The following is a 26,661-nucleotide window of genomic DNA, read 5'->3' on the forward strand; positions in this document are numbered from 1 at the left end:
AACATAACAATACAAATAATGATAAAAAGCAGATCTAGTTTATCAACCAAGTGCAGAATAAATTTTCGGTCAGATGTCACTACAATCGATTTGAACAAGAAAAACTGTGTGATAAAACAAAATTATCTTACTTGAATTGTTCGAAGTGGTTGTTTTAGGGAGAGTGTATAAACGCATGAAGTATGAGTTGGAATCCTGCTCAGGAAAGGAAGAAAAGAAGAAATGGGAGAGTCATCTCTTCATAGGAAATCTCTGCCTACCCTGAGGGGCAAAGCTAGTCAAAATAAGGGGAATAAAATTTGAGTCAAATCACTTACACATAGAGGATGGGGGGTTAAAGATGTGGACATGTTAGCGGACATATAGTTCAATATGAGCACTAATGTGATGTGGCAGACAAATGCTCACATAAGCGCAGGCTGCAGAAAGAGATCCTTTTTGTTCTCTGTAACAGTGAACTTGCTCTGGCATATTCTTTGTGCTTAGTTCAGGTGCAGTGATTTCAGATTTTGTTTGTTGTTTCTTTGTTATAACAACAATACATAATTTTTATGGAATACTTATATCTCAAAATAGAAGGGGAGGAAATCATTCACTGTCCCGCCATCAAAGGGAAACTAGTTAATATTCTATTGTACTTCCTTTCCATCTCTTTTTCTACATAGATTGGATGTTAGTTTTTGATTTTTCAAACTTGTGATAATAGCATATATACAGTTCTGTTATTTTAAAAGCTTCATAGCACTCTAAATAAAGGTACCCTAGTTTATTCACCTGTTCTCCTATTTTCGGACATTAAGTAGGTTTAAAATTTTTCACAAGAACAAGATAGGCAAAATACTCATCATTGTTGAAGTGGGGTGATAAGCACATGGTGGTTTATTTACCTAGTCTACTTTTGTATATGTTAAAATTTTCCACTGTAGAAAATTTAAATGTAGGCGAAGAGTGAAGGGGATTAAGAAGTATAAAATTCCAGTCATAAAATAAGTCACACAGAAGAGAAGTTCAGCATAGGGATATAGTCAATAATATTGTAATAACTTTGTATGGTAACGGATGGCAACTATACTCTCTGCGTGTGTTTTTTTGTTTTGTTTTATTTAAGTAGGCTCCACACCCAGCGTGGAGCCCAACAGGGAGCTTGAACTCACAACTGAGATCAAGACCTGAGCTGAGACTGAGTCAGAGGCTTAACCAGCTGAGCCACCCAGGCACCCCAGTGGTATTTTGTAATGTATATAACTGTCAAATCACTATGCTATACAACTGAAACTAATATATCAACTATACTTCAATTAAAAATAAAACAAAAAGTTTAAATGTTTCACAATTATAAATAATGCTATAATTACCATCTTTCTGCATATTTTCTGCACTATGACTATTTCTGAGAAAATTTTCAGATATGCATTGGTGAAATGAAGTAAATGACATTTCTAAAGCTCCTGACATATATTTCCATCGCTTTCCAAGATGACTGTATCAAACTGTACCATCACTTGACCAAGGTACCATCGAGTACCACTTAACCATTGAGCACTCCTCAGCATTAAGTAACATCACTTAAAAAACCTTCTTTATATGCCTGATGGAAAATGTTTTATTGCTATTATTATACATTCCATTTGATTCCAAGAACGTCATGCCTCTTTGAGGAATTATCTGCTCAAAAAATAATTGACATCAATTGGATGCTTACTATGTTCCAGGTAGCAGGCTAAATATTTTTCGTTCTTCACCCTTCGTCCTCTCAACCATCTAGAGATAGGACTGTCCCCATTTTCAGACGAGCACACTGAGGCTTGGAGAAGTTAAGGGACTTACCCAAAGTCCCATACTTAGATTGGCACCACCCTGGATTAGAATTCAAGTCTGTCTGACTTGATAACTGTGTTACTTACAAATGTACTTTAGGAACCCAGTTTTGGGAAAATCCCTGGAAAATGGGAGTGGATCCAGAAGATTACCAGAACGAGTGGCCTTAGATGTGAGGCCACATAGCGCCAGGTAAAGGAACGTGGGAGCCTAAAACCCAGAAGAAGGGTGTGAGAGGGTAAAGCGCAGCTCTCTTCGTTCGTGGGAATGGCTTAGCGCTGCTCTGAGGAAAAAAGATGAAGTTACGTGAGGAAGATCTTAGTTCGCCCCGAGATAGAAAGAGGCTGCTCTGTGAGATCCTCAACTCCTGTTTCTGAAGTGTGCAATCGAAAGCCAGATCCTGGGGAAAGAATTCTGAGACTCGAGAGGGCTAAATTCCTAACAAACATGGGCTCTTTCCCTCTCAAAAGCAGCCCCTGGGAGCGCTGGGGTGGGGTTTTTCAGGCGGGGAGATGGGCGTGAGACGCCCAGCGGTCCTCCGGGACCGGGTCCTTCGCCACCACCTCCGACGCCGTCCTGGTCCGGGCCGCACGAGCTCCCCGGCCGGACTCTGGGAAGTGGGAAACCCCAGCCGGCAGGCTCCGTAGCGGACCCGAGACCTGGGGAGCCAAAGGGCAGCCTCCCCGGCCCGCCCTCCGTCCCCGGCGTCGGCCCGCGCGCGGTTACCTGCGAAGGCAGGGCCGCTCCGCCGCACCCTCTGCGCGCCGCCGCGCCCAGCTCGCCCAGCCCGCCCCTCGCCCGCCGTCTCAGCCACTGCGCAAGCGTCAGGCCTCGCGCCACCGAGAACTGGAGGCTGATGTTGCTAGAGCGGCCTCCCGCTTCTTCCTCAAGCGAAGTACTTGCCTGAGGCCAAGAGTCCTCGGTGCTGGGACCTGGAGCCAGACCCGGCCGCTTCGGGTATCGCGCCTTTCACCTCAGGGAAGTAGGAAGTTTTCTATTTCTCTACACGTCTATGGTCAGCCAATAGCTGCTGGTAAGGTCAGCACGCTTTGATCAGTAATGTAATGACAATGACAGTTTACATTTATAGCGTTCACCGCGGGCCGGCCCTGTGTAAAGCACCCTTATGTGTATTATCTGTCTTCCCAAGAGCCCTTTAAGTTAAGGATGTTTGTTTTACCGACAACTAAACTAAGGCGTAGAGAGGTGGAAGTAACACACCCCTAAGGTCACAGCAAGAAAGCAGCCAGGATCGAAACCCAGGAAACCCAGGCCGTCTGAAGCCAGAGCCCCCGGGGTTATTAGCTCCTTAACAAAAGAGCCCGCAGGCTTTGTTAGCTTTCCCGCCACGTTACCGCTTTCATGAAGCTTTTTTGGATTCCACCCTGCAGAAGACACCACTCCTTCCTCGAAGCCTCCACTTAATGATTTTTAGCCATTTTCTGGTTTCTTAGTTTGTTTATGGCTTGTATAGGTGTGGGAGTTACAAAGGTAAATAAGACCATAAAATGCGATTTAGTTCCTCTTTTATGTGGCCTCTCTCCTCCAGTAGGCATCTTCCTGAAAGCAGTAACCTTGTTTTCCCCTTACCTCTGCATGAGCCAAGAGTAGATAGGGGCTTTGGATTCAAACAGATCTGGGTGAGAATTCAAGCTGCACCACTAAATAGTTCAGTGACCTTGAACAGATTCTGTCACCTTTCTATGCCTTTGTTTTTTGCAACAGCAATTATTATTGAGCACAACTGTGTGTCTGGCACAGTGCTAGGCACTAGGATCACAGCAGTGAACAAAATAGATAAGATCCTTGCTTTCTTGGAGTGCGTATTTTAATAGGGAGAATAGGTAATACATATTAAGGAAAAAATTGGACAGTTTCATAATTTAATAAACGCTATAAATTTGGAGGGAGGGGAGGGTCAATGCCAAGTTTGATCTGAGGACTGACGTATAAGAAGCCAGCATAGGAAGATCACAGTTGAAGCAACTTTTACTCTGTGACAAGCTCTGTTCTTTTTTTTTTTTTTTAAAGATTTTATTTATCTGACACAGAGAGACAACGAGAGAGGGAACACAAGCAGGGGGAGTGGGAGAGGGAGTAGCAGGCTTCCCGCGGAGCAGGGAGCCCGACGAGGGGCTGTCCTATTCAGGTGTGACCAGAACAGTCTAGATTTATGCTCTCTTGAAACTGGCATACAGTTGTGTGAGTATGGGGGGTAAGGATGGAAACAAAATAGGATGGTGTAAGACTAAGGGACTCAGCAGGGGCTATTTTTCATTGGTCAGGGAAGTCTTCTCTGAAGTAGTGACAGTTCAACTCATCTGAGTGTAAAAGGAGTCACCCATGTTAGAAACTAAGGGACGAGTGCTTCAGGCAGAGAGAACAGCTAGAACAAAGGCCTTAGGGAGAAACAGGTTTGATGTATTAGAAAAATAAAACCAGTTTTGCTGGAACATGGTAAGGAGTATATTACGTGAGGGCACAGATCATACTAGGCTTTAAAATTTTTTACCAGCTTTATTAAGACACAGTTTTGTAAGCTAGCGTAAAGAGTTGGGATTTTATTTTACGCACTATGGAAAGCCATTAGTGGGTTTTGAGCAGGGGAATGACGTGATCTGACATGTCTGCAAAAAATCATGGGGTTGGGGGTCAGGAATTAATAAGAGATAGTAAAATATTAAGAGTGGAGGCAGGGAGACCACTTAGGAGGTCTTGCTAGGTAAGAAATGGTGTGACTTGGCCCAGAGAGGTAGTGGAGATGAACAGAAGTGGACAGATTCAGGATATAGTTTAAAGGCAAAGATTTGGATAGGGAATACAGGGGCGGAATCAACCTAGAATTTTGTCATGAACAAGTAGATGGGGGGAATCAAAGAGTTCTCCTAAGTGTGATAATAGTTATTCACTGCGTGCTTACTGTGCCAGACGCTGTGCTAGACAGTTTACAGCTTTTCTCCCATTAAAATTTCACAACACTGCCAGAAAAATGTTTTGCCTCAGGTTTGTAAATAAAGCTTAGGCTAGACTGGGGGGTAAGGGAAGGGGGATGTTCTCACCGCTAAGTGATGGAAGCTGAATCCACGGCCTCTTCTCGGTGACCCTGAGGCAATTTTCTTCCGGGCTTGTTCCAAGAGGGTAAAATAAGATCTCTTAAACAACGCGGTCGCCCTACCGTTGGCGTAGAGTAATTGTCCCCGCCCATTTCTCCTGTGTTCCTCCGCTCCCGCATCCAGCGTAAAGTTCAATATGAATGAAATTCCCAGACTTGTAACAAGATAAATCCTCCCTCCCGTAATTGGTCGGTACTGGAAGCGGAGCCTTGTGATTGGTGGAGAGTCCGAGGTGGAGGGCGGGGGTAATTCATGTACCTCGAGTGCCCTCTCTTGGCACCAGTTCGCCCCACCGCCTTTTTACGTAATTTTCTACGACTCGCGGCTACCGGGGCAGAGCGGATTCCTGCGGCGGCGCGACTCTCTGACGTTTCCTCCTCTAATTGGCCCGGAGCTGCGGCTGCAATTCGAAGGCCTAACTGGCCGCCCGCGCCGCCTCGGAGGTGAAGTGTACTGCGCTGATTGGCTGCGAGGCGCCGGCCGCGTGTGATGTCCCGGGCAGCGATTGGCTCTCGCCTGCTGGGGGCTTCTCTCACGGGGACTCGGGACTCCCGGGAAGTGGACTAGGCAGAGGAGGGGGCGAGCTAGCTGTCGCTCCGGACCAAGGAGGAGACCCCGGTGTGAGGCGGCCTCTCAGCGCCGGGTGGTCTGGTGAGCCGACGCGGCGGCGGCGGAGGCTCTGAGGAGCGCGTGGGCTAGGGACCGGCACAGAGGCCGGCACCGAGAAACCATGGCCCCGCAGAACCTGGGCACCTTCTGCCTGTTGCTGCTGTACCTCCTCGGGGCCGTGATCGCCGGGTGAGGAACAGGCACCCGCGGGCACGGGGCCCGTGAGTCTGTCAGTCTTGGCTGGGGATGAGGGAGCATTGCCAGACTGAGGGAGTGGAGAGGGGCGTTGCTGAGGTGAGGCGGTGGGGGCAGAAGAATGGGTCGTGTGGGCCAGGCTAGCGGGGTGGAGAGGAGAGCAGTGGGTGGCACGAGTGAGAGGGGCTTAGGTCCAGAGGCCCTTAGAGCTAGATTTGCCCAAAGGAGTCGAATTTGGATGCAGTGCCAGACGCACCGTGGGGGTGGGGTTGCTGCTGAGCTGCAGAAGAGGACCATATAATGTTTGAGCCTGCAACAAGCCACTGGGGGGGCTGATACTAAAGTGGGTGGTTATGATGCGAGGCTGAGTGAGGAAGTAAGAACAGATAGGGAAGCCATGCTGGGACCGAAGGAAATTGGGTTGAGGGAGCAAGGCAGACTCTTTGGAGAGTTCTTGTATTTCCCAGCTTCTTGAGATAATTCAGCCTATAAATGTCATCATGCTTCACTGTCTCTCGCCGTGGTACATTCTTGAGAAGCTTTATGATCTTACGAACGCGAAGAGCACTTCACCAACAGGTAGTGAGGTAGAATTCAAGACCACCCATCCCCACCCCACATACTAATTCTGTGCCTCTGTAGGAACCACCTAAATTCTCATCTGTAACATGAAGATAATAAGGTGCCCCCTCTTTGAAGGGAGTAGGACCACCTGAACTCTTAAGGATTCTTCCAGCCTTTTAGATCCATGATCCTAAAGCCTGGTGACCACAAGATATGATATGCCAGGCTCATATTTTTGAATGTGGGGAAGTCTTAGCTTTTAACAATTCCTACATTTCTCTAACTGGAGGAGATGCTACTTAGCAAAGCTTTAAACTTTAAAGTGCTTGTTATTTCTTAAAAGTCTTTTTCCCTGTGCATATATGCTTAAACTTTGTTGTCATTTTTTTTCCTTGTGAAACATTTTAAATTGCTGAAAAAAATTAGTTTCTTCTAGGTAATGCTCTATTGTTTTTCTTAGTATGTTTTTGTCAGTCCTTCACTTAAAGCAACACATACCCTAAGATGTTTAAACAAAATGTCAGTATGAATATTGTTAATTCTGTAGCTTTAAATGTCAGCCTTTTTATAAAGAAGTCTTTTGGGAACTGTAATATTGATTGCTAGCCATCTTTTCCCTGATTTTTCTGGGATGTTACTTAGCCATTTTTATATTAAGCATATTCTAAGTAAGCCTCATTCTTTAAACAGCTCTTTTGTTATTAATTTTAGTGAACCTTTTGATTTATTTAGCCCTTGTCTCAAGAGATCTCAAGGGTGTTTGCAGATTTTGGAGGGGAGGATAAAGCATCTAATTAAGTCTCATGGAATCCCTTGGGGGTGATAATTTTTCAAACTTATTCCTGAAATGATTAAATGACTTTCCAAAATGGGACTAAGAGCTTATGAAATAATTTTTTCAGTGTTCTGTCTTATATCACCTGACACCCCAATGCATTTTATCCCCACTGCATTTTAAAATCACCGTCACTACTACATTGGCATGTCCATTGTGAACAACTTTCCCATCCCCTGTGTTGAGAAATGCATTTTCAGAGTAATTTTTGATGGCTAAAGTGACTCTGGCAAAAGGAGTAGGTTTTTGTGAGCATGCTTATTTATTCATTTCATTCAACGATTATTTGTTGATGTCTTCTGTGGACTACAGTCCCTGACCTGAAAGTTTATTATAGTCTGTTCCATCCATTGGTCCTTCTTGCAAAGATTCTTTTTATAATTAATTTGGTTTCAGCATAGTCCCTTGCAAGGAGGTTGGTGAATCTGTACCTTATCTCCCAGCTCGTGCCATATGTATATTTGTAGCTGCTGAGACTTTTAGGCTCCTGCATATGGGCTTCAGCAGCTGTCTATAATTAAGACTTGACCAAGACAAACCAGTATAACCACTAGCAATGAATGCAAGATTGATATTTTCTCTCACTTTTAGCAAAATAACTCCAAATGGATGTTATTCTTTCTTCGGGGTTCTTACTAGGTTTTGGCTTAACCTCTATGTTAACCTCTCACGTTAATTTCCGTCACTTCATGTTTAACATTCCAAACAAAGCTACTATTAGAACATTCATGTGATGTAATCTTTTTGGATAAAGAAAATCATCCTTTGGTTGAAATCATTTGAAGTCACTAATAGAGGGAAGGAAAAAGGAGAGAGTTAATTTGATTATACGGTTATTGGTTGAAAATAACATATGACCATAAATAAAATAGTTTTCTTGTCTGAAGATAGTTCTAAGAGAAGTGTACCACAGATGTTTTGAATAATTCTGGCAAAGTTCAAAAAGTGCATAGCCTCTCATTGTGACTACTTCAATATATAAGACTCATTACAAATTCTGATGTGTTCTCTTTTTAGTCATTCTTTTTTGTGTGTCACATGTATACCTTCATTTTCCTACCTGTTTGCTCATACATAAACCTAAATGTAAAGGAAAAAATTTCACTTTTAAAAATGTAATGTATAACTCTTTAATGAAGTACCCTCTCTTCCTCCCTATTCCCCAGGCGAGATTTCTATAAGATCTTAGGGGTGCCTCGCAGTGCCTCTATAAAAGACATTAAAAAGGCCTACAGGAAACTAGCGCTACAGCTTCATCCTGACCGGAACCCTGATGATCCTCGAGCTCAGGAGAAATTCCAGGATCTAGGTGCTGCTTATGAGGTGAGTTGGGAAAAAGATGAAGTATGAATAAAGCCTACGGATAGAGAAAAGTCAGTGTAACACAGAGTAGCACTCCTTTCTTTCAGGTCACTTCCTTTTAAAAACAGGCAATAGATAAAAATAGAAGTAGTGTTTGCTGCTATATTGTATATTAATGTTAGTATATGCTATTTCCTAATTTTTTCATATTAGTTTTTGTTTGATTAAGGAGAGTAAGGTGAAAAAGATGAAAGAAAGAAGGATTGATAGATTAATGAGTAGATTGATCATCATTCAATCAGTTTGGGAGCTAGAGCCAGAAATAGAAACAAAATCTAAATGAGGATTGCAAATCAACATGTTTACATGGATCAGACACACAACATGCAGGGCAGTTATAAGATAAAACATGACAGTGAATATTCTACCTCCATGTTGGGAATCAACAGGGATTGATGAGGACTGTGACAAACTGAAGCCTTCTTGCCCATTTCCAAGGGGACAGCTGTTACTCAACCCCAGCCAGTTTTTGCCATGTACAAATGGAAACACGGTGTTGCCAGATCATGTAATTTTTCAAGAGAAGTGGAAATCCAGATTTTTCTGTAATTCTTTTGATTAGAAAATGTTGGTAACTAATTCAACTTAAAAATTTCTTTTTTGTGCAGATCAAACAAAACACAGCTACAGTTTGTAATTTGTAGGCTCTAATCAGGAGATGAAGACAATTTCATCAGTATCATCTCATTTAATCTGCATTAGGATACCATGAAATATAGTAGAGCTGGGCATATTCTTATTCCCATTTTCTTTTTCTTTTTTTTTAATTTTTAATTATACCAAGGAATATTTATTGAATGCTTAATAAATTATTTACTATTTGGAAAACTGTTGTACACAGATTCTTTCAACACTATGGTGGAAAAAATCTTACAAATAAGTTCTAATAATCTTTCGTCTGTTAGATTAGGAGGTAGCTATTTTGTGTTGCAATTCACTTTTCCTCTAGAACTAGAATGAGAGATCCAGCGGGGGAGGGGTTTCAGCCTTATTGAGGTATAACTGACAAAATTATATAATGTTTAAAGTGTACATCATGATGATTTGATATATGTATACATTGTGAAAGGACTCTGCCCATGTAATTAATAACACATCCAGCACCTCACTTACTTCTTTTTATGGTGAGAACATTTAAATTCTGCTTTCTTAACAGATTTCAGTTCTACATTACAATGTTATCACTCTAGGGATAACATTCCCATTTTCTAAGAGGGCACAGGAAAAAATAATTTAACTCTGAAAGTTATGGAGCTAAAACTTCTGAATTCAAGTTAAAACCCTGGATAGTGAGAAGGCTGGAACCAAATTTGAAAAATATTTTAGTAGTGGGACAAACCCCAAAAGAAGGGATCCCAAAGCCTAGATTAAAGAATCCACTGAACTAAAACTGATTTATACCTAGGGGAAACCTAGAGCTAATAGGGTTCCCCTTTCTTCTATTGACACTTTTAGGGATCCTATAGGACTGAAATTCCTAACCTAGGGCCCATAAATAAACTTAATAGCGTTGGTGGACTCTCTTAAATTATATGTAACATTTTGGTTCTTGTTGATAATATGGATTCCATATTTTGCACTATTTTCCCATAAATAGTCCCTTTTTTTGCTAGGAACCCAATAGTCCAAAATATTTTTTAGGGAACCTGTTGCTAAGAATTCGTCATGTTCTTTAAAGAGTCTACCATGTTGGGGCACATGGGTGGTTTAGTTGAGCATCCGACTCTTGATTTTAGCTCAGGTCATGATCTCAGGGTCATGGGATAGCGCCTCCGCATTGGACTTCATGCTGAGTGTGGAGCCTGCTTGGGATTCTCTGTCTCCCTCGCCCTCTGCCCCTCAGCCACCACTTGATGTTCATTCATTCTTTCTCTGTGTCTCTAAAAAAAAAAAAAAGAAAAGAAAAATATTTAGAGTATACCAGGTTCTTTAGCTATGACCTAAGCAGGCTATACATAAATCATTCATGAGATTGCAGTTTATTTAACTCTAAGAACCTTTCTCATCACTAGTTCAAATTTTCTTTTTTCTTTGTATCACTCACTTCATTGCCTTTGGTCCTTAGATAAATTAGTGTTCACAAATCAAAATCCCAGTTAACTTGAAGAGTCTTTTGTGAATACAGATCTGTCTTCTCTACTGAATTGGGATTACTGCTGGCATTTTAATTAGTTGAGACTCTGGGTTGATTGGCCAATCATCTAAGAACCTTTATTTTCTCTTGAAAATAAAATAGTTTCCAAGACCATGGAATAAAATTGCATTCCTTGGACAGAAGAAAATTGAGGAGGAAGTGAATTATAATAAATAACTTTAAGGATAGTTTTTGGGGTGGTTATTCCAGGAGCCTCTGCTTTTCATAAAGAGGCTGACTTTAAAATAGTCTTTGGGGGTTTTATTTTGTGTGTGTGTGTGTGTGAAAGATTTTATTTACTTATTTGTCAGAGAGAGCACACAAGCAGGGAGAGTGGCAGCTGGAGGGAGAAGCAGATTCCCCACTGAGCAAGGAGGCCGAGAAGGGACTCAGTCCCAGGACCCAGAGATCGTGACCTGAGCCAAAGGCAGACACTTAAGCCATTGAGCCACCCAGGTGTCCCTGTTTGGGGGTTTTGAAGTGTTTTTTATAGACCCAAATGTGGAGTTCATTTCTTTGTCAAGACAAGACCACAGGAGACTTGAAAGTAAAAATATTGGAAGTCCAGATTTAATAATAAGAGTTTTGTTTTTGTTTTTGTTTTTTTAAGTTAACTGCCCATTTCTACTTCCCTGATGTAGCTAATTTTTTTTTAGGATATTTACCAAAATAATCCTTTCATGTGAACTATCATAGTGCCTTTAGTCAAGTACTCTGGTCACTTCTGAACTAACCCATTTGTCTCTGCTTTTAAGAATGCTCTCTCTCAGGACGCCTGGGTGGTTCAGTCAGTTAAGCATCTGCCTTCGGCTCAGGGCATGATCCCAGGGTCCTGAGATCGAGTCCTGCATTGGGCTCCTTGCTTGGTGAAGAGTCTGCCTCCCACTTCCCCTGCTTGTGTGCTCTCATTCTCTCTCTCTCTCTCTCTCTCACAAATAAATAAATAAAATCTTAAAAAAAAAAAAGAATGCTCTCTCTCATACACTCAATTTCTTGTAACATTTAAGATAAATTTAGAAAAAGAACATTTTTGCAATGGCTCCTTACACATCATTCAGCCCAGAGCCAAGAGTGTGTCCTGTTTATATATGCCAGGCAGGTCTACCCTTTCTTTTGCTGAGTCAACAAGCTCCATCTACTTCCAGCCTCTCTTTTCCTCAGCCAATGCAAGTATCGGTTTGAAATAACTTTCCCCTTTAATCTGCTGTCTAAATAGGAGATTTAAAATAACAAAGTATAAACTTATTTAGTTGTCAAAATTATATATGTGGGAAGCTTTTACTTTTTTTGGCATGTTGAAAGTAGATTTTAAAGAGTATGGAAGCTTATTTTGTTTTTATATTCTTCAGTATTATAAATGGAATGGGCCCTGTCTTTTCAAGCTGTGAAATTGTCCTTGAGCAGTCTTCATAGAGCAGTGGTTTCTTTGTTTGTTTTACTCTCTGTAATTCAGACTCAGAAGGTTACAAGCTTAAACATATATGGCAGACAGCATTCTTCTACAAAAGGATTTCTACATACCCCCAAAATGGAAAAGGGAATAAGAAAATATAGCAGTATAGACCTTTCTGAAGGGCCTATCATTTGACCTGTCAGTCTCCTAATGTGTATGGGGGGAGGCACCTATATGGTGTGGACATGTAGGCCTGAACAGATTTTAAGGCTGTCCCATTTTACTGCTTCTATCACTAATGATAGTCTGTCATAGTCATATCCTAGTCTGTGGTTCAGAGAGCTACTGTCTCATAGAGGTGAACAGCACAAGCACAAGAATCAAGCTGCATGGGAAGTAAACCTGAGGAATTCATCTCACCTCTTTCCTGTTGCTGCCCTCCCCTTCACAGCCACATTGCTGATCTCAGATACGATTTTTATGGGACTAGGCCAATTTTGGTAAAGACATGAATTGAGCACTGTGGAAGTTCCAAAATGAACAGCGCATCAAAGAATTTAGTCTGCTAAAGAAAATATATCTGTGCCTTAATGCCATACATAATGAAAACTTCATTCCACAAAATCTTAGACACAGTAGCAGAGTTTAAAAAAACATAAATATGAATGTACCTTAATCGCATATAACCAACTCTTAATCTTGATTCCTCAACTCGCTTTTGTCCCCAGGTTCTGTCAGATAGTGAGAAACGGAAACAATATGATACTTATGGTGAAGAGGGATTAAAAGATGGTCATCAGAGCTCCCATGGAGACATTTTTTCTCAGTAAGTAATTTGCCCATCTGCAAAGTGTTAGTATCTGAGAATGGATCACTGGATGATTATTAAAGATATATCCTTGCTCCCTTGTTCAGAAGCTTTTGATGAAGAATAAAACTCAACTGATTCTTGACCAAAAGGCCAATCCTCCTCCTCCCTGTGGGAATGCATTCTTCTATTTTCATAAAGTTCCAAAAAAGACAGGTAGCACTGAAAGTGCTGTCCATCCAGCTCACCATATCAGTCAAATTACCCTGACAGTGTTGGGGGCCCTGTATGTTGGAAACCACTATATGCTGTCTCTTCTCTGTCTTAGAATCTGCAAACCATTAATGCCTAAGATTCTTATAAGCAGAGAGAGAGAGAAATTCCTACTCCCATACCCAAAATTGCCTCTTTTTCATTCTATCAACAAGAAAGGGACAGTTATGGTAATCAGCACTGGTAGAAGGAATTAGGGTAGAGACTCTATCTCCTGTGGCACATGACTTTCTGGGAGTGCTAAATGGCTGGAATAATACACACCTTTCCCTCACGCTCTTTGAACCCCTCTTTATTGAATTTCTGTATGCCCTGATGATGCCATGTAAGATCTTAATCTGGGGTTTCAAATGAAGTTATAAACAAAAAAAAGTTCGAGTATGCTTTCCTATGGAGAGAGGGTTTATTGCTTTCTTCAGATTCTTAAAGGGTTTTGTGAACCCTTTCCCAAAGGAGGTAAGAATCACTGTTGCATACAGTGGTTTCCCCCATTTAGTATTTGGGGGTGACGGTAGTTTTTTAAGGCCTTGTGAAGATGTGTGAGTAATATGAGTAGGAAATCCTTTTCTTCCCCAGGATTGATTTGGTTGTTTTAGCCTACTAGGAAAGTGTCCTGTTCCCTTTGGCTATTAGAAGTGATACGAGAAAGAGAATGCTCCCATCTGTACCAACCACCTGCCCCCCTACCCCCTGCAAATCCTCCCTCTCTGGTTTTGTTTAAGATTCAGGGAATCTATTCACCAAGATTGGTTGGTGGGTGGGAGGGAGTTACCTAGTTGTCATCACTGTGCTAACATCTGAGGCTTCTTTTTTTTTTTAAGATTTTATTTATTTATTTGACAGAGAGAGACACAGCAAGAGAGGGAACACAAGCAGGGGGAGTGGGAGAGGGAGAAGCAGACTTCCCGCTGAGCAGGGAACCCGATGCGGGGCTCGATCCCAGGACCCTGGGATCATGACCTAAGCCGAAGGCAGACGCTTAACGACTGAGCCACCCAGGTGCCCCACACCTGAGGCTTCTTAACATCAAAAATTAACGTTAAGATTAGGAACAGCTGCACATTTGAAGGTCATTGTATTAATTCAAAGTGATGCTTTTGTTACTTACAAAAATTGATTTTGGTTCTGTAGAGAACAGAACTTCCTTTTTCTTAAGGTCCAGAATTCTACTAAGGCTGATGCTTTTTTAGCTTATTTAATTATGTACCCAAGAGTTTTATACAGAACAGTAGCTTCCTTAACTAAAGCTAGTTCCTAAATATACAAAGTGAACACTACAAATGTTCAAAATTACCATTAGAGTCAGCATTACTTGAGTTTATATATACTGTGCCCTTTCTCAATAAGTCCATTATATCCTGATATCCCTCGATACTAAAACAGATTATTATTAGTGATTAAGCCCAACTTTGAATTCATCGGCACACTGTATTTATGCACTTTACTATATGCCTGGACAATATTTATTAAAAGGAAAATTTTTTTGTGGCAGGGGACAATATAGTTGATACTGTATTAATTAAAAGTTGTGTATGATGTATGACTCCCAGTGTATTAAAAATGTCAGGTTTTATACAATATGTTGGTAGGACACAATATTGTAGCCATGTGAAGAAAACTAAATAATTGAAGACATGAACTCTGCTTTCTTTTCCTGATGATTTTACACTTATCCACAGCTTCTTTGGAGATTTTGGTTTCATGTTTGGAGGAACTCCTCGTCAGCAAGACAGGAATATTCCAAGAGGCAGTGATATTATTGTAGATCTAGAAGTCACTTTGGAAGAAGTATATGCAGGAAATTTTGTGGAAGTAAGTTCAAACAATACAGCTATTCATATTAACTCCCAGAAGTTGTTCTTTTGACTGAAAACAAGAAATTTCTGAGTACCTTCTCTGTCTTTTGGGAGTCAGGAGAGTGACCAGATGTACCGAGTTGAGTTAATCATAATCCTCGGTTCCATGATACACAGTTATTGTTTCATGAACTCATCGCCCAGCCCAAGAACTAACTACAAGAAGACCACCACTTATGTCTACTCCATGCTACTTCCCTCCTCCGTTCCTCTGCCTCCCTTCATAGCTAGCTACTATCCTGAGTTTTGTCCTTACTGTTCCCTTGTGACTCTTGTTTCTTTGTTGTATTATATATGTATGAATACCTGAATAATATATTGTTGTATTTTTATTGTTTTTGACTGTGTAAAAATGGTATCATACCATACCTTATCTCCTGGGACTGGCGTCTTCTTTCACTCACTATTATGTTAGTGATTGGTGCCTGTTGCTGTCACTGTAATTCTGCTGAACAGAATTTTATCATGACAACATTGTATCAGTAGGCATGTAGGTTATTTCCAGATTTTTTTTTTTCACTTCCTAACAGTGCTTTTATGAACATATTGTACATATATCCAGGTGCATGTGAGCAAGAATTTCTCTTGGGTGTATATACGGAAGGGTGGAATTGCTGGGTAATATGAACCAATGTTGATTTGTACAAGGTGATTCCGTATTGTTTTTTCAGTTGATTACTACCAGCACTTTCACCAGCAGTTTATAAGAGATCCTATAGATCTGCCACCTCTCTAAAACTGTGAATTATTAGATTTCTCAATTTTTGCCCATCAGGTGGGAAGAAATGTTATCTCATTGTGGTCTTGATTTGCATTTTCTCAGTTCATAATTAGGATAGACACCTTCATATATTTAGTGGCCATATTTGTTTCCTCTCTTGTGCAATATCTGTTCATATTTTGCCCATATTTTTTTTTGCCCTTTTCTTATTGATTCCTAAGAATAGTTTATTCTTACTATTAACTTTTGTTGGCTAAATACAGCCAGTCAGTTTGTAACTTGTGTTTTCATTATATTGAAGATTTATTTAAAATGAACAGAAGTAATTAATTTTAACATGACCAAATTTATCAGTCTTTACTTTTTTTTTTTTAAAGATTTTATATATGTATTTGACAGAGAGAGAGAGAGACAGCGAGAGAGGAGGGAACACAAGCAGGGGAAGTGGGAGAGGGAGAAGCAGGCTTCCCGCTGAGCAGGGAGCCTGATGTGGGGCTCGATCCCAGGACCCTGGGATCATGACCTGAGCCGAAGGCAGACGTTTAACAACTGAGCCACCCAGGCGCCCCTCAGTCTTTACTTTTATGGTTAGTTTTTGTGTCTCGTTTAAGAAATTCTTTACTGCCCTAAAATCAGAAAACAAGTCACCTGTAGTTTCTACTGGAACTTTGGGTTCTTTTCATTTGAGGTTATTCATCCCTTTTTAGTTCTGGAAAATTTATCTCCACTATTTTTTCAAATACATAATCCTCTTTGTTGGCATTTCTCCTTCTGTCTGCTCTTAACATTCTTTTAAATATAAAAAAAAACAAAAAACAAAGCAAAAAACAAAACTATTCTAGTTCTTTAGCCTTCCCTGCTTCCTCTAGGAGAGTGCCTTATTTTGTTTCTGGCTCACTACAGTCTTCAACTATGTCCATCCTAATAATATCCCATTGGCTGTGTTTTTATTTCAATTCACGTTTTTAAACATAATATTATTACATTATTGCTAATGTCTTTCCTTATCTCCTTAAATATTTCCATGCTTATTTTAAATTCTTGGTCTGTCTTCTCTAATACATTTGCTTAAAATATATGTTTTATCCAGTTTGTTGTCTTTTCCGGGGGGTGGGGGGCATATAGTTGGACTTCTCCGGTGTCTAGATGTTTTCTTGGCCTTTGAGCTTGTATTTCCCCCGTGGGTATCAGCAACTCTCTTTCCCTGGTAGAGTGTCTTGGGGCAAGCCTTTGTATAGTGGTTTTAACTGTGTTTTATTTGTTTGTGTTCTTGGAGGTTTTTTTGGTTTCGTGGTGTCTGGGGTCTACTGTTTTGGAGGAGGGGGCCAAATGGTGCTTGTCCCAAGGCAGTTCAGGAGAGAGATGAGAGCAGAACGTCAACTACTTTTCTCTCGCCTCTCCACAGTGGCCCCCACTAGCTGCTACCCCGAGGTGTAGCCGCCACACTGTACACATGCCAGTTCAAAACAGCCTTCCATCTCTAGAGTTTTCTAACCAATGGAGTGTTATAATTATTATTTCCTGGAATCTATGTCTTCTTTTAGTTTTTTTGAGGATTTTGGAGCAGATAGCCAGTAGCCCATGCATATATACTTGCTTGACAAGAAGCATTTTCTTTAGTTGTGATTTTGCTCTGAATAGTTGAAAGAAGAGGACTGGACAGTTACAGAGGATGCACTGGCTTCTAATACTGTGGTTTGGTCTGAAGGGTGGGGGAAAGGGCACTGAAAGTATTTGGGCCATCTCTCCTTCAAAAGCAAGATAGGTTGTTGAGGTGGGAGAAGGAGGTGAACCTAATGAGCTCCCCTGTTCCCTCCAGACCTGTTGTCTTCAGTCATCACTAATACACTGTGTACATCACTCTGTGCAGTTAGTGTGTTCCTAAACAAAAATCCAGTCGTTGTAAAGGATGTCAGTGACCTTGCCATTTAAATGACCCCATGGAAAATTCTTTTTCAAGGAAAAATGACCTTGAGAGAGCATAATAATTAAAAGCACAGACTTTGGAGCTAGACTGCCTGATTTCAGATACTGGCTCTGCCATATATTAGTTACGTGACCTTGGTCATGTTCCTGAACCTTTCTGTGCCTTCATTACTTCTCCTCTAAAATGGAGACTGTATCAACATCTACTTCATGAGGTTGTTGTGAGGATGAAACAAGTTCATATATGTAAAAGTGACCAGAGCATTGCTCGGCACAGAGTAAGTGCTATAGAGTGTCTACTCTATTTACTGTTGTTGTTGTCATTTATTCCATTGACCTAGGCTTTCATGTATTTAAGGGGCTTTTCTCCCAAGCACTTGTGTCCTCCTGCTGCATGAACATGTGCCTTGTGATTAGGTGTTTGACTGATGAAACAGACAAAACCGGGAATACATTTCTTCATGTGTCTTGGTTCCCACATACCTGGAGGGAGCAGCGTGTTTGGTTGCAAGCAGCTACAAAGAGATGATCATTGTGTCCCTCACATGTTCAGTATCTGAATTGAGATAGCAGTGGGAAACAGTCCTAGATCAAGTTGCCTGAAACAAGGAAGTGTTTTCATTAGATTTATCATAGCTAATGGTATGGTGGCAGCTAATACCAGCTTTTCAAGGCAGTGGTTCTCCAGGGGTTGTGCTTGCACAGCTCAGATTTCTTAAAAGATAGCAATTCTGTGAACTGCTTTAACTCAGTGGTGTTTAGTTGTGCCTTAGAAATGCTGATATCATACACATTATTTTTTTGTTTTCTTCTTTCTTAATCTCCTCTCTCTTCTCCACCTTCAGATGTTGGGTCATTTAAGTATCCGTTTGCTTCATTCCTGTATGGGGCTGATTTGTAACTCCACAAAGGCTTCTGTCAACATTAGGTCTCTCTGGGGGATAGCTTGCCAGAGAAGGGAACATTCCAGCTCCAGTACGTGTGCAGCCCTGATCAGTTGAGGAAACCAAAGGCTCTTTTACAGAGAGAGAAGCTGATGTTGTTTATGTACTTCTTAGGTAGTTAGAAACAAACCCGTGGCAAGGCAGGCTCCGGGCAAACGAAAATGCAACTGCCGGCAAGAGATGCGGACTACCCAGCTGGGCCCAGGTCGCTTCCAGATGACCCAGGAGGTGGTCTGTGACGAGTGCCCTAATGTCAAGTAAGTGGAGCACCTTCTCTGTTCTACCAAGAGACACTTTCATCCTCTCACTTGTCTAATAAAATGCTAATGGTCCATACTGAGATTTTGTCCTCTATCTCCCGACACCCTCCTCTCTCTCTCTCTCTCTCTCTCTCATGTTCCACCAGAGGATAGAGCAAAGACATGTACCTTTTTTTTTTTAAGATTTTATTTATTTATCAGAGAGAGAGAGAGAGGCAGGCAGAGGGAGAAGCAGGCTCCCTGCCGAGCAAGGAGCCCGATGCAGGACTCGATCCCAGGACCCTAGGATCGTGACCTGAGCCGAAGGCAGAGGCTTAACCGACTGAGCCACCCAGGCGTCCCAGACATGTACCTTTTTATTTTTCCCAAAAATATTCTAAATCTCTCCTTCTGTGTTTCTGAACTAATAAGCTGTGCCTTTAACTCTGAATATACTTAGCAAAAGTTAATGTTTCATTTTTCCTACTTGGAATAGTAGAGCAGTCATACATGTCCAGCTAACATTGCAGATTAGAGAAGTACTATTTGCTGATTATGTTATAAACATAACGATTTAACTGAACTGTACATTTATATATATCAAAACTCGATCAGTTATTTGTGGGATCAGTAGAAATATCAGGATAAACTTTGCTTCTGATTCCTGTCCTTCCAGGTGCAAATTTATGTAAGAGTGAGTAGTTTTCTCTGTTACTGATCACTCAGCTCAAAGTAATCGGTCTACTGTGGGCTTCTTTGGAGGCAGCAGTTACAAGGTTACATAGTATATAGTAGTTTTGCCCTGGCATTTGGCATGTAGGAGATGTAAATAGATCTCAGATGGCTATGTCAACAAGAGGTATGGAATAGTCTTTTAAGAAACAACTCTGATAGAACAGAAAAAATTAATTATGTGTATGTGGGATTTGGTTTGTATTTTCATTTTTTTCTTTCTAAATTCTCTCTCTCAGACTAGTGAATGAAGAACGAACACTGGAGGTAGAAATAGAACCTGGGGTGAGAGATGGCATGGAGTACCCCTTTATTGGAGAAGGTGAAATACTGTACTGTCATAATTCTCTGTTCTCTGTGTGCTTGTGAATACTAGCAACCCCCACCTCACACCATATCCTAATGGCCACATAGTAAATGCATGTATCATTTCCAACACTCTCAGGTCAGTTTTAGTGCACAGAAAGCCTTTCATGGCCTTCCTGGATGTTCACCTTAAACCATAGCACTACAGTTTATCTTTAGAATATCACGGCCAAGAGTTACTACCTAGTAACTTTTTATCTAGTAGCCTAAGTTATATCAAAATTTAGGGTGTTCAGACCCTAATGGATTAATTTTAACTCAGCAATGAAAGAAGATATGTAGCTCTGGTTGGCATTAATAAAATGCTCTCAGACCTCACCTTTGAGGTTTCTGAAAGAAAAGAAGCTTTAAGACTTTAGGTTCAAGAAATCAATGAATCTTTCTTTGTTTAGGTAACAGGTCAAGTTATTTATTGCTGTGCCTGAGATACAGGTGATCTTCACTAATAATCCGAAACTTGATATAACCAGTTAGAGACACTGCTCTCACAGGTAGACTTGATAGGCCACACCTAAGGTAGTGGCTTTAAAAACTTCTCCTAAACTATAGATAGATTTGCAGCGTGTGTCCTGTGTGACTTAGAGTATGCCATCATGTCTTCTAACTAGGTGAGCCTCACGTGGATGGAGAGCCAGGGGACCTGCGGTTCCGAATCAAAGTTGTCAAGTAAGTGATCGGATTTTGGAGGCCTTCTTTTTAGCCACCACTTTTCAGATGAGTTGGATTAGAGAGAGATGGATAGCCACCAGGACACTGCTAGAGTTTTCCCTCTGTTTCGTGCCCTTCATACCCTAAATGATCCTTTGTAACTCTATAACGATACTGAAAATTTGGGGGTGTGGCCAAGGATTGAGCTGTTAACATATTTACTCAGGACCTACAGATCCAAAAGATGTTGGAAGGAAAGAATTGATAAGACAAGTAAGGAGTTGTAAAAGAGAGGCAAACACAAATGGGACTCAAGGAGACCTGAGATTTCGACTGAGGAAGGATGGCACCATACAAGGATGGAAGACTTTAGATAGAAAGAACCTTCTGTTATATAATATGCAGCTTCTCTTTAGCATGAAGTGCTGCTTATATAAGAATTTTGCCTGGGACTCAGACTTTCTGGTTTATTATTTCTCTCTTGTTACCACCTTGGAAAGCAGCAATTACCTCTGCTTCTAAGGATTCGTTGAAACAAGTTTCCCACATAAATATGGAGAAATGGGCCCCCATTGCCTAGGACTTTCCCCTTCTACTTTCCTCTAGGACTTTCCCCAGCTTTCCTTACCTACTTTATCTTTCTCACATCTTCCCAGAGAAACTGTAAGATGTGCTATTCCCTGAATAAGCCTGGTACCTTCTCAGGTCCTGGTCTTTGCCAGAATTCCCTCATACCCCAGCCCCTCCCTCCCCCATTTCTACCTTATCTGCATCTCTAGAGCTGACCTGGCCTTGAGACCAGCTCTGGTCCAGCTAACCAAACCCGTTCCCGATGCCCATTGCTCAGGCCTCACTGCCGGAAGTTGTCTTTCTCTTTTCTATAATCTAATTACTCGTAGTTTTACTTATGTGCTTTGCCTTCTCCTGATTCATAAGCTCCTTAAGCATAGGATTATAATAAATCTTACACAACTTTATAGTTCTGATTAATACTACACACAAAGGAGTATCTAATAAATGCTTATTTGAAAGAGTGATATTCATCCTTTCGCAAGATTTTTCTAAAACCTTTTCTAAAACCTTTTCGAACACTTTCCAAAGAAAGATGGAAGTTTTTGATTTTTACCTTGTTCTGTTTTTAGACACCCAATATTCGAAAGGAGAGGAGATGATTTATACACAAATGTGACAATCTCACTAGTCGAGTCTCTGGTGGGCTTTGATATGGATATTACTCACTTGGATGGCCACAAGGTAAACAGATCAATTTTCCTGCTTCCTGTCCTTTTAAAACCTTCATGTGAGTGGTTTGGAGATTACGTGTTTGGTTTTTCTTTTTATTTTGAAAATGTATTTCTTTGGCTTGCAGTATCCTAATGGTGTTTCCCTTGTCCCTTCATCCTTGCTTCTGTGCTGAGCTGTGACACGAGCTCTGGACACCTGTGCTCACTAGAAGCCGTGTGTTGTATTTCAAGAGTCCTAGTCCAGTTCCATACCCTTTTGCTTTCTAGGTACATATTTCCCGGGATAAGATCACCAGACCAGGAGCCAAGCTATGGAAGAAAGGCGAAGGGCTCCCCAACTTTGACAACAACAACATCAAGGGCTCTTTGATAATCACTTTCGATGTGGATTTTCCAAAAGAACAGTTAACAGAGGAAGCAAGAGAAGGTGAGCAGTCTAATGAGAGAGAGAGTATGTGCGTGCATGTGTATATGTCTGTGGCATGTGAGTATGAGAACCGCGGGTAAAGAGGATGGTCAAAAACAACACCCTCCAGGGACATCAGACATCAAACACAGGACCAGGAAATGAACTTGACTTTCTATAAAGGAGATACTCAAAATTCTTCTGTCACTATGTTACAGAAGGCTGTGTGAGCTGGGCTTTGAAACCAATGTGTGGGTGTGAATGTGAAAAGGAATCGCATAAAACAAATTAGCTGGACCGAACCATAAAGGGAAGGATCAGGTATACATTAGATTAGAAGAGCTAGAGGCTGAGGGGTGGCATCAGCGATGGCTGCTTGAGGCAAGGGCCCAGTTGGTGCATCCTAAATAGGAAGAGGAAGGAGAACAGTGAAAGCAGTCAAAACTGAAAAGAGGACAAAGAAGAAGGAACGGAAGACAACTGAAGAGCTTTATTTCCATTTTGATGGCTTCTTCTCATTTCTCACTTGATAGGGTTTTGTGGGAGGTGTGTGGTCTGTGTGCCTGAGAGACAGAAAGAGAAAAGGGGTCGTCTTGGACATATATGTGTCCATGGGGTTGGAGGGGATCCACACGCAATGAACTTGAACATGGGTAGTTACTTGTTTAATTGGGATCTGCCATTGTCATATGGCCTTTTGTGAGCCTCGCCATGAAACCTGCTCTTTAAATTCTAGAGAAATCACATTTTTGTTGATAAAATTCACTCGTTCCCTCTTTCTTCAGGTATCAAACAGCTACTGAACCAAGCATCAGTGCAGAAGGTATACAATGGACTGCAAGGATATTAAGAGTGAATAAAATTGGACTTTGTTTAAAATAAGTGAATCAGCGATATTTATTATCTACAGGGGTTTTTTTGTGTGTGTTTTTGTTCTTATTTTCAGTATGCAAGTTTGGCTTAATTTTTTTCTCCTAATGATTGTCATGAGATGAATTAAGAGGGCTTAAGAATTTGTCCATTTGTGTTCAGAAAAGAATGACCAGCAAAAGGTTTAATAATACCTCTCCCTTTGGGGATTTAATGTCTGGTGCTGCTGCCTGAGTTTCAAGAATTAAAGCCGCAAGAGGACTCCAGGAGCAAAAGAAACACAATATAAAGAGTTGGAGTTAATTGTTAGCTATTTCATTCAAAATGCCAACTGGAGAAGTCTGTTTTTAAATACATTTTGTTGCTATTTTTTTCTTGACTCCTGTTTCTTGTTGGTTTAGCTGCCCTGTTGTCCTTCCGTCTCCATCTGGTCACTTTCCCTTGATCCGCCCAGTGTCCCCCTGGCTTTCTGTGGGCCAGTTGGGTTGTCTCCCCTCAGGCAAGATGGACACACAAATCTGCAAAAGGCTGGTAATGATCCAGTCCCCATGTCCAATTAAACATACATAGTATCTTCTAGAAAGGAGCTTGAAGAAACTGAGTAGATTAGAGATTGGGGAACATGAGTCAAGGTTACACAAAGATCTAACTATTCCTGAGAAACTATATTTCCTCATTTAATTTGGGAATGATCTGATACGGATACTTTGCTGTTTAGAAAGCACTTTTCACATATACAATCTCGGTTGACCTCATGATTAAAAAGCCTTTGGTTTGTGTTAGGAACAAGCATTACCACTGGGTCTAGAAAATGAATGTGAGGTAGACCTGTGGATTACTTTTGGCTCCCCGAGTGGCCCCTGAGTCAGAGGGCACGTGACTTTTGAACCTCCTTCACTCTTCCACAGGCCCGTCGCACTACTCTTCGTATACGTTTGGGCTTCTAGCCTCTGCTAGTGAGCGGTTCAATAGTGTCAAACAGTATCTGTTGCAGGATGTGTGCAGCTACCTTCCTGCCATCCGTGGAGTTCCGGCAGCATTCCCACCTTTGTTCAGGTAGCCAGTGCTGCTATTTGCCTTTTTGTTGCCTTTTGCCCCTGATTTACAAAAACGAGTGGACGAAAATTTCATCAATTTAGAACAGTTAAGAACAAGATGAAAAGAAGCAGCACACTTTTAACCTCAATCAGATACTATTTGGACTTGAGTACAACTGGGTGTTCCCTTGTGAAGGAAAAGAACAAAATCAAAAGGCTTATTTGAAATGCTGGAAATCTATTTTAGAATTCAAATGAAACCATGTAAATACGAATTTAAGTTTAGTGGACTTCTTGTACATTTGATGTTCATTATGTACTGAGTTACCTCGTTGAACAATTTTTAGAAATAATCATTTCCCGTACATTCCGTGGCCCAAGAGAACTCTTGATTGTTATCTGTTGCTCATCCCCCTCTTTCTAAGATTTTTTGCAAGAGTCAGTCACATCCTAAGAACTAGAGTTCCTAGTCTTGGCTAAAAAGACCCCATAGAGATAATGTTCTTGCTACAATAAGAATGTTAATGGGGCTTTGTCACTCCTGTTAATTCACGGTCCAGACGGCCGTGGTTTGAGAAGTTAAAAAAGGAATATTCTTTTATCATTTGACTGAGCTTCAGTTCACTTTAAGCTTTATCTGAAGCACACTGTAATGTGGAAAGATTTGTATCAAAGTTCCGTAGATTTTTCTCATTATAAACCATTGGGGCAGAATGGTGGTGGTGGAGATGATGGGGAGATCTTAAAACCAGGCTCCAGAGCCCAAGCTTTTTGCCCATACTATGGTATGACTGTTTTCCCAGAAGTTAGTGCCGTCCACAATTGGAGTGCTGGTCCCTGAGACAGCTAGCTCTCTCCTGAGTAGACTAAAGATACACACCTGTCCAGGAACGTTGCAGAGAGGGTTATTGGGCTTGGGAGGTTGTAACCATCATATGTATGTTCTCTTCAGCCAGAAGGTTCTATGTATTACAGAGTTGTCAAGTGAGGAACAGTTAAGAGTTGTCTTCTTACTGAGTAAAAAATATTTATTGTGTGCTTACTATGGCCCAGGTTCTGTTCAAGTATTTTATATGGATGAGTTCATTTAAATGGAAGGGAAACTGTTACCCTCGGTGTACGGATGAGGAAATTTAGTTCCATCTCACAGCTTACAAGTGGTGGGACCAGCATTTGAACCCAAGCAGTCTGCTCCAGCATGCAGAGAATTTGATCAAAGGGGATATAAATCCAAACTGTCACAAAATACCACACTATGAGTTTTTTATTTCTTCGGTGGCCTTTGAAGCACAAACCTTCAGGTGAATCTGAAGTTTCAAGCTGAGACCTTATCACTGTGGCTCACTTTAAAGAGGAACTGGCTGAGCTGAGAAGTAGCTATGGACTACTAGCCATGGGCGTGTTGTCCCTGGAATTTTGGTGGCAGCATATGAATCCAGAATGATCATGGTATTTCAGACGATCTGGCCAAACTGGGTAATTCCTAGAGTACACAGATATCTTTTATTTAACTCTCACTGTAGAAACCAAGAGCCCCATCAGTGATTTGGACTCAGGTCCAGGATGAAGACACCCTGACTGATGTGCCCCACAGTTGCCCAGAAAGCAATCTGTGAATCTACAGGGTTCTCAGCAGTTTGCTCAAGTGTGATCGTGCTTAGCCCCAAGTCTGCAGTTTTGTTTTGTTTTTTTAAGATTTTATTTATTCATTTGAGACAGCGAGATACAGAGAGAGAAAGCACAAGCAGGGGGAGCAGCAGAGGGAGAGGGAGAAGCAGACTCCCCGCTGAGCAGGGAGCCTGATGCGGGGCTTGATCCCAGGACCCTGGGATCATGACCTGAGCCAAAAGCAGACGCTCAAATGAATGAGCCACCCAGGCGCCCCCAAGTCTGCAGTTCTGAGTCCAAGTGTTGACTGTGCAGTGAGACTGGATTCAAAACCTGGCTCTGCCAATTACCAGCTCTGTGACCCCAGATAAATATCTTAACCTCTCTGAGCTTCAGTCTCCTCCCCTACCTCATATTCTGACCATTAAACAACATGATGTATTTGAAACTTACCACAGTACCTGGTGTGTAGCAAGCACTCTTTATTTTTTTAGAGAGAGAGAGAGAGAGGGTGAGCAGGGGGGAGGGCAGAGGGAGAGAGAGAAGTTTAAGCAGACTCCGGGCTCAGATTGGAGCCCGACATGGGGCTTGATCTCACGACCCTGAGATCATGACTTGAGCTGAAATAAATCATTTAACTGACTGAGCCACCCAGGCACCCGACAAGCACTCTTTATATATTAGTTATTGCTATGGACTGAATGTGCCCACCTCCAAAACTTCATAGGTTGAGGACCTAATCCCTAGTATGATGGTATTCAGAGGTGTATCCAGAGGGCCCTTGGGAGGTATTAGGGGATAAAGGTGGAGCTCTCATGAATGGGATTAGTGTCCTTATAAGAAGAGACCTGAGAAAGAGGATCCCTCCACCATGTGAGGACGCAACAGGCCATCTGCAAACCGGGAAGTGAGCCCTCACCAGACACTGGACCTCCAGCACCTTGATCATGGTCTTCCCAA

At 41.5% G+C, this 26,661-nt stretch overlaps 2 protein-coding genes across 4 annotated transcripts in view; one reads left to right on the plus strand and one right to left on the minus strand.

Moving 5' to 3' along the window:
- Nucleotides 1-5,036, minus strand: part of TBCCD1 (TBCC domain containing 1) — a 20,225-nt gene extending 15,189 nt beyond the window's left edge. Inside the window, exon 1 of one of the 3 annotated variants that reach the window (XM_081831140.1) lies at nt 4,878-5,036. The gene's annotated coding sequence lies outside the window, so the exon portion shown is untranslated. Of the gene's footprint in view, nt 1-1,702; nt 2,347-2,544; nt 2,639-4,877 lie in introns of those variants that run through there. The other 2 variants (XM_081831146.1, XM_081831151.1) reach the window with 2 other exon arrangements.
- A 415-nt stretch (nt 5,037-5,451) lies between these two features.
- On the plus strand, nt 5,452-23,435 carry DNAJB11 (DnaJ heat shock protein family (Hsp40) member B11). Its single transcript, XM_006746904.3, has 10 exons — nt 5,452-5,729; nt 8,301-8,457; nt 12,752-12,849; nt 14,784-14,916; nt 18,666-18,808; nt 19,762-19,844; nt 20,497-20,554; nt 21,679-21,790; nt 22,048-22,207; nt 22,972-23,435. Exons 1-10 carry the CDS (start codon nt 5,662-5,664, stop codon nt 23,034-23,036), a joined length of 1,077 nt encoding a protein of 358 aa, XP_006746967.1. The 5' UTR covers nt 5,452-5,661; the 3' UTR covers nt 23,037-23,435.
- Nucleotides 23,436-26,661: the final 3,226 nt, after the last annotated feature.

This window comes from Leptonychotes weddellii, chromosome 1 (genome assembly GCF_054177405.1).
Source record: "Leptonychotes weddellii isolate Sample4059 chromosome 1, ASM5417740v2, whole genome shotgun sequence".
In the NCBI taxonomy this organism is placed as follows: domain Eukaryota; kingdom Metazoa; phylum Chordata; class Mammalia; order Carnivora; family Phocidae; genus Leptonychotes; species Leptonychotes weddellii.